The sequence below is a fragment of the Chiloscyllium punctatum genome, chromosome 36 (genome assembly GCF_047496795.1).
Source record: "Chiloscyllium punctatum isolate Juve2018m chromosome 36, sChiPun1.3, whole genome shotgun sequence".
Taxonomy (NCBI): domain Eukaryota; kingdom Metazoa; phylum Chordata; class Chondrichthyes; order Orectolobiformes; family Hemiscylliidae; genus Chiloscyllium; species Chiloscyllium punctatum.
The window spans coordinates 11,093,217-11,101,535 of NC_092774.1; the positions used below are offsets into that span (position 1 = coordinate 11,093,217).

An 8,319-nucleotide genomic window follows, 5' to 3' on the forward strand; every position below is an offset into this window, starting at 1 on the left:
ATGGGAAAAATGTCTCTAGCAATCCACTCTATCTCCACCTCTCATCGTCTTGTGCACCTCTGTTAAGTCATCTCTCATCATTCTTCACTCCAATGAAAAACGCTCGAGCTCCCACAGCACTGCTTAATATGACATCTCAGGTTACAGCAGGATCTTGGCCAATTGGACGAATAGGCTCAGGAGTGGCAGATTAAGTTTACTTTAGGTAAATGCAAGTTGCTGTATTTTGGAAAATCAAATCAGAGCAGAGTTTGGCTGTTTTCACTGTAGCATCGGAGGCAGAGGGGTAACCTTACAGATGTTTATAAAATCATGAGGGGCATAGATGAGGTAAATACACAAAGTGTTTTGTTGCTCTGGGGTGAGAGAGGCCAGAACTAGAAAGCTTATGTTTAGGGTGAGAAGGGAAAGATATAAAAGGTATCTAATGGGCAACACTTTCATGCAGAGGGTGTGCAGAGGGTGGTGGGTGTATGGAATGAGCTGTCAGAGCAAGTGATGGAGGCTGGTACAATTGCAACATCTAAAAGGCATTTGGATGGGTATATGAATAGGAAGGTTCAGAGGAATATGGACCAAGTGCTTGCAAATGGGACTAGATTAGTTTGGGATATCGGGTAGGCACGGACGAGTTGGACGAAAAGGGTCTGTTTCTGTGCTGTACATCTCTATGACTCTCTGACATGTTCTACAATCCAGGCAGCATCTTGGTAGCTCTCCTGTACATTATGTCTAAAGCTTTCACATCTTTCGTACAATGAGGAGACCAGAATTGACTACAATATTCCAAGTATGGTACAAGCAGGGCTCTGTAGAGCTGCAGCATACCCACTCAGCTTTTTAGCTCAGTCCCCTTGCGAATGAAAGCCAACGCACCATGTGCCTTCCAAACAGAGAGTAGTAGAAGATGGAAGGTATGTCGCATCTAGCTTGGGTGGCAGATTTGAGGGACCTATGAATATGGATACCAAGATTCCTCTGCTCCTTCATGCTGCCAAGAATCAGGCCTTTAATCCTGCGTTCTCCATTCAAATTCGAATTTCCAAATTGACTGATTCACACGTTTCCACGCTGAACTCCATCTCCCAATTACCAACCCAGTTCAGCATCCTGTTGAATCATCCAACAGCCCTCAATACTATACAAAATTTCAACAACCTACGTTTCATCAGCAAATTTACTAACCCACTCTTCCATTCCCTGCCCAAGTCATTTGTAAAAATTACTAAGGGCATAGGTCCCAGAACCGATCCCTATGGAACACCACTGATCACCAAGTTCCAAGCTGTATGCATTCTATCTAGTACCACCCTCCGCCTTTTGTTGGCCAGGCAATTCTGTATCGAATCAGCCAGATGTCTAAATATCCCATGCCCGCTTCATGTCTGAATGAGTCTGCCATGGGGAACCTTAACAAGTGCCTCACTAAAATCCACGTAAGCCGCATACACTGTTCTACAGTCATCAATATATATTGTCACGTGCTCAAGGAAGTCAATCAGTTTTGTGAGGCATGACTTGTCCCTCACAAAGCCATGCAAGCAACCTTTAGTCAAACTATGGTTTTCCATTTAACCATAAGTCCTGTCTGTCTGAATGCAATCCAATTATTTGCCCACCACAAAAGTAAGACCGACTGGTCTGTAATTCCCAGGGTTATCTCTCTTCCTTTCCTTGAACAAAGGAATATAGTTCATTATCCTCCGATCATCTGACACTCCTCCAGTCGACAGTGAAGTCACAAACATCATCGCCAAAGGCACAGCAATCTCCTCCCTCTATTCCGGTAGTAACCAAAGGTATATCTCGTCTGGCCCAGGGGATTTATATATTCTTATGCTTTTCAAAATTTTCAGCAAATTCTCCTGCGTAATATCAACTTGTTCGAAGACATCAATTTGTTTCACGCTGCCCTCAGAAACTTCAAAATGCCTCTGCATCGTGAATACTGATGCAAAGACTTCTGCAAGTCCCTCGCTACTTCCTCAACTTGCAGGCACAAGTTTCCTCCACTATCGCTGATCGGCCCTACACTAACTCTGCCCATCTTCTTGTTCCTTATCTAAGCGTAGAATACCTTACTCCTATCCACTAATGTTTATTCATGCCTCATTCTAGCTCTCCTATCTCCATTCTTCCGTTCCTTCCTGGTTACCTTGTAAACCTCTAAAGCCCATCTGATCCTTGCCTCATCAAACTTAACGAAGTTTCCTTCTTCCTCTTGGCTAGATATGCTGGGACAAGCCTGACAGCAAGTGCTCCCAAACAATCTCGACTTTTCTCTGGTGTGTGTCCCTGAAAACATCTGCTCCTAATTTTGCGTTCTTGTTATTGCTACAGCATTGTAATTCCCCCTCCTCCAAATACGTATTTTCCCAAACCGTCTGGTCCAATCCTTCTGCATGACGACAGTAAAGCTCACGGATTTCTTTTTTATGACTATCACTGAAATGTTCTCCCATTGAGAGTTCCGATTCCCACCCACATGTCAATCTAAATTAAAACATCCCGAAGAACTCGATCAAATCTCCTGCCAAGGGGATTGGGACCCTTCCAATTCAAGTGAAACCAATTATTGCTGTACAGGTCGCGCCTTCACCAAATCCAATGTGGCCTCCCCTCTAGTTGGTGCATCTGCATATTGTGTCAGGAATACCTGGACTCACCTGGTAAAAGCTGTTCTATACAAATTATTTGAACCAAGAAGGTTCCAATCAATATTGCAGAAGTTAAAGTCAGGCATAACAACAATCCTGTTACCTCTGCATCTAATCAATTTCCACCCCAGATCTGCTGCTGCATGTCTCTGATGCTACTGGAGGGTCTGTAGAAAACTCCCAATAAAGTGGCTGTTCCTTTCCTGTTTCTGACTTCCAACCTTATTGGCTCTGTAGACATCCTCTCCTCGACGCCCTCCATTTCTGCAACTGTGATACAATCCCTGATTAGCAATACCACTCCTCCTCCTCTTTTACGTATGCCTTATTCATTTTTAAACATTTAAACCCGGGAACACACAACATCCATTCCTGCCCCTGTGATGTCCTAGCCTCCATAATGGACACAAGATCACTGTTTCAGGTACTTACCCATGCTTTAAGTTCATCACCCTAATTTCTGATACTTTTTGCGTTAAACTGGACACCTTTTAACCAATGACACTGATGCAATTTTGCCTTATCAAGTATGTATCCCTCCTTGCAGATTCTCTGCACGCTGTAACTCGCTGTTCACTTCCTCCTCCATCGTCTGATTCGCAGCTGCAGTTGTCACCCAACTGCCAATCTGGATTGAGACCTCCCGAAGAGCTCTTGCAAACCACCTGCGCAGGATATTGGTGTCTCTGCAGTCTGCGTGCAACCACCTTTCTTGGGCATATCCTGCCTTCACCAGATAGTATCCCAATAATCCACGTATCTAAGTCCCTACCTCGTACACTAGCACTGCAGCCAAGTATTCATCAGCATTCACTCTCACTTCCTCGCCTCTCCTGCCCGTGGTGTGGTAACAAACCTGAGATTACTACCCTGTTCTTCCTGCCATCTTGCTTCCAACCTAGCTCCCTGTATTCACTTTTCATGTCCTCCACCCTTTTGTCAGCTATGTCATTGGCACGGATTTGTGCCACGACATGTGCTGTGCTCCCTCACCGTTTCTGAGGAGATTCAATTGGGAAATAGGAGGTAAGTCTCCAGAGAAGCTTTCTCCAATTTCAACGAGGACAAGAAAACAGTTGCATTAAATATCTCTGGGGTAATTGTCTTTGAATCTGCCACGCAATATTACAAACTGCTCCCCACAGTGTTATCGAGGTTCAGTGAAACAACAAGAGATTCCCACCTCCACCCCTTCATAGAATCGGATTTCTCATCTCCATTGTGAATTGTCAATATATTCAAAAATTAGAAAGGCCAGTTTTTCCGAGGTCTCTTTCTGCGTGTGTTCAATTAAAAAAATTCTTTATAGCTATTGTGTGTCTTATTCATGGCAAAACTCTTTGCAGGACAGACTGCAATATGAAAAAGCAAAAACGTGCAGTATTACACATCACTAGCCCAACTCAAAGTTTGACACTAAAAAGGACCAGGGTTAGAGTTGGTGAATGCCACATTATTTTGTTGTATGACAGAGAGTCGTCATTTCTCGGTTTCTTTCGGATTGATATCGGTAGAGTTGTGATCTCACTGGTAAACGGACTTAGAAATGATGCAGAATTGTGGATGAACTGTCGACCAAACGTTGTAATAATGAATGGCACAGCAAGTTTAAAGAGCGAAATGACATACTACACATCGCCTGCTGCGTCAGGCGACTAACTCTCTGTCAGTATTGTCTGCAGTGCAAAGGGGTTCTCAGCTGAATATACGTCACATGGTGTCTGTGTCAGATGTGAACCAATCCTCACCCTGTCCGGATATTACATCTTCCTAATTTCGATTTGAAACTGTTCAGCTTCTGTTTCTTCTGTTCAAACACTCAATTATCTATGAGCTGATACAATTCAACTCAAGCTCTCCCTGGTTAAATCCACTATTCGCTCACAACCATGTCACTTCATATTACTTACTCATTCATAACAGTAGCAGTTCTCTTAAGTGGTAAGTTGTTGAGTTGTAAAACGGATGCAACATGTCATCAGCAATATTCTCTTTATTTGCGTTCCACAGTGTTAAAATATATAATCTTAATTTGGAAATAGTTATCATAATCGTCATTTAAATTGTTTTTTCTAAATTTCTGTAGGTGTTAATTGTGCAGACCATGTCTCACAGAAGCCGGTTACAGTTGCACAGCTTGAAGCAGATTCGGTGACTATTCATTTCAGCTATTCAGTCACAGCTGCTCAATATTCCCTACAGTTGTACCGCCAAGATCCGGGTACACCTCCGATATTCTTGATCTACATACCTTCATATGGAGAGGTCATGAGAGCGAAAGATATTGGTGATCGATTCTCTGCATCTCTGGATACTTCGAACAAGAAGGGAAATTTCACAATCAGTAGTCTCCAACTGTCTGAAAGCGCTGTGTATTACTGTGCGCTGAAAGACACAGTGACTGGAAATAGAGGGAGCCTCGTACATAAACACCGCTGCAATGGAATGACGTGCCAATTACGGATCGTACATTCAGGAGTAACATTTACGTCTAAATTTATACTGGATTTCACTGTATACAAATGAGCCAAAGCAATCTGCAAGCCGCCAGCACTTGGGAAGGCATGCTGTCCTCATTTGATGTTGAACACATTTTGAATAAAATGCAAATATATCAAAAATGAATGTAAATTCTTCTGACAATTAAAGTCGTTGTAAATAGAATGACTGTCAAAAAATAGTCTGATCAGTAAAGAAGGTTCACGCAACAAAACATAAGGTAACAATTACTCAATACTGCGAAACATGGAGGTGAAAAAACCTTATCTAGTATGCATAGATTTACAGAAGCAATTTCATCAATATTTAAAACATATTTGCAATTCAGCCTTTCTCATCGGCTAGTTTCTAATCTTCCTGGAGCCATTCCGGGAACCTAATGTTCAATATTTGTGTGTGACAGATTATTTCTGTTGTTATCATTGTTCCTTTGCTTTGAACTTCGTATCAATAACCACCTCGTTACGCCTGCTAATGTTGTGGAGACTTGGAATTAATATGAGTAAGTATGTTCAATATGATGAGACCTGCAAAAAGGATATTGCAATTACTATGTGTTTAACTGGACAGGCTTCAGTTTCCGCTACAAAATGACATTTCAAATGAAAACAACCGGTTCCTTTGCAGTATGATCTTTCTGAAACTGCCAGGCGAGGACATATCTCGTTATAGTCTACCAAAAGCATTTTCTTGCTTCATTCCAGTTGCGACTTCACAGAGATTCCCAATAAAACAGCATGCATGGGCTCCACTACACAGTCAGTGATAGCATCGGTAATCGATTTGAAATTACCAAAATTATGTTTATGTGAACCTGTACTGAATTTTTTCCCGTTCAAGCATCTACTGAAGCAACAATGTGCAACATCCTGTTGCATACGGTCCTCGCCAGGCAACAGCTGTGACCCAGAATCTTGCTGTTGTTATTGCACAAAGCTTTCGCTTGTTCCCCTCACTGTTAGGTTCCTTGCACAGTGATGGACCGCGGTGTCAGACAGCATCAGCTCCGAGACGGTCAATTGAAACAACTTGTCAGATTTCTGGATAAATTCGTCTTAAGTTCAGCACTGTAGCTTTCGAGTCTCCAGACTGTAAATTCGGCTGCCTGCCCAGTTACTGACGGTACCAGAACAGGGAATAAGCATTACTGGTTTATGTGCAGTTTGAAGTGGAATTTTCTCCCTCTCTCTGTGTGAGTGTGTGCTCCCACTGTGTAACAGAATCTCCATCGCTCAGATCTGGAACACAAGGTTAAAGAAAGCGGAAATATTTGATTTAAAGTGGAGTTAGAAATGCGAACTGAGGCAAAAAATGTAGGATTCCATTTGACGAAAAATTAAACAGGAATTCAAACGTAAAGCAAAAAAAAATCTGTTGCTGGAAACCTCAGATGTGAAGAAGAGATACTAGATCCGAAACTGCGAAAATTCTGCTTTACCTCCAAGATGACATCAAACATGTGGAGTTTTCTCAGCGCATCCTATTTTCTTTTAACATAAAATCTACTTCAGAATAACTGGCAAATGCAGATGTTCGCTATCCACAAGAGCATCCAGCTTCCCCCATGATCGAATTTTATTTGCATGTCCATCATTCATAATCTGTTTAAATGAGTCCCCCCTGATGACTTTATGGCCTGACTCAACTAAACCTGAATCCAGCGAGTTCTATGTGCTTAAGCCAAAGCAGAATTTCCTGAACATTTCTATTCGATCATATTTTTACACTTTAAACTACGAATCGTCGTTTTAAAGTCCTCACTCAGCTGAAACATTGCCTCTCTGTTGAACTCGACAAAAACTTTCAACATTCTTATCCTTATGAGAGAAACTAAGTTTCATACAATTGGATTTTACAATTCTAAAGCTATCATCCCTAATCACACATTTTTATGCTTCGTTTCCCTTCGGTCTTCCTGCAAGTCATAGAGAAAATTGGTTTCCAATTCCTCATGTGCAAAGGAACAAACGTCCAATACTTACTGAAAATAGTTTTGATTTGGATCACACTTAGAAATAGAGAGATTGAACCCTTTTCTTAAGTGTAAAATTCATTACCAAGAATGAATGTCGCTGAGATCATTGCATAAATTGAGAACTGCATCCGTGATGCTCTGGTTCCTGGGCACTTGTTTGGGACTCAGAAATTTGCAGAATATCGATTAAGACAGAAAAGAAACCCAGAGTATTGGCTTAGATTAGTTTGATGTCACTTGTTTCAGAGCTAGGAGTTGCGATCACTGAATCTGGTTGGTTATGTGTCATTTTCGCCTGGAAAGTCGGACTTTCTGAGAACAAACTCACATTCTGCTGATTAGACAAAAAAAGGAGTGAATACAGACAGCCTAGGCTGTAATAAATCCGAAAGTCTTCTCTTTCATTTGATTTTATTTTTAACTCAAGAATTCAAGCTACAATGTATATGAGATATTCTGTTTATTATCTCCACAGTGATTAATCAGATGGAATTTGTCGTTGCGTTTGGCTTTGATTAATTATGCATCAGTGACGGACAAGGTTTTTCCTTGTCACTTTCTGTAAGTAATTCATAGATGTGGAATTAATAGCATTGAGGGACCTGAAGCTCAAAAATGAGACAACATCATGAGGCGGAAACAGCCAGTGAATTTGGCAAATCGAAATGTCATGGAATATTTTTCATGGGAGCTGTAAATACTTGTTCAGGATTGCTCCTGCGAATAGAACACATGCCAGAATAAAGGAACATCATGAAGTCGAATTGATGGTCGGTGGCTTGTTTTCAAGATTTTTTCAATCTTGTTTTCAATCCTTTGAGCATAAAATGATAAATTCATATGAACCAGGAGAAAGGGACAACTGTGTTCATTTTTTAAAATGAGCGGACAACAGGGTTTCATAGGGAGATTAAAGCGTTGTTCTCATTTAATTTTTTTTACAGTCAGAGAAGGAACACAGTTAATGTTGCTCGAATATTAGCCCTGGAGTCCCCAGTTGACAAAGTTGATTTCTGAATATGACAGTTCCCTCTTGGCCCTGCAGAGGGTCACTGGACCTGAGGGATTTGGGCTCAGTGATGAGATGGATAAACAATTACATTCCTAATGCCTTAATGGTGGAGGGTTTTATTTTTCCAACATCTACTAGTAAGATTCATTGGAAATGAATTTGCTATACATTTAATT

General features: G+C 41.3%; 1 gene segment (V, D, J or C); it reads left to right on the forward strand.

Moving 5' to 3' along the window:
* The first annotated feature begins 907 nt into the window (after positions 1-907).
* LOC140459995 (T cell receptor alpha variable 19-like) lies at positions 908-5,183 on the forward strand. The segment is given in 2 exon segments: positions 908-914; positions 4,744-5,183. Coding segments are annotated over 2 exon segments (447 nt in total).
* The last annotated feature ends 3,136 nt before the right edge of the window (positions 5,184-8,319 follow it).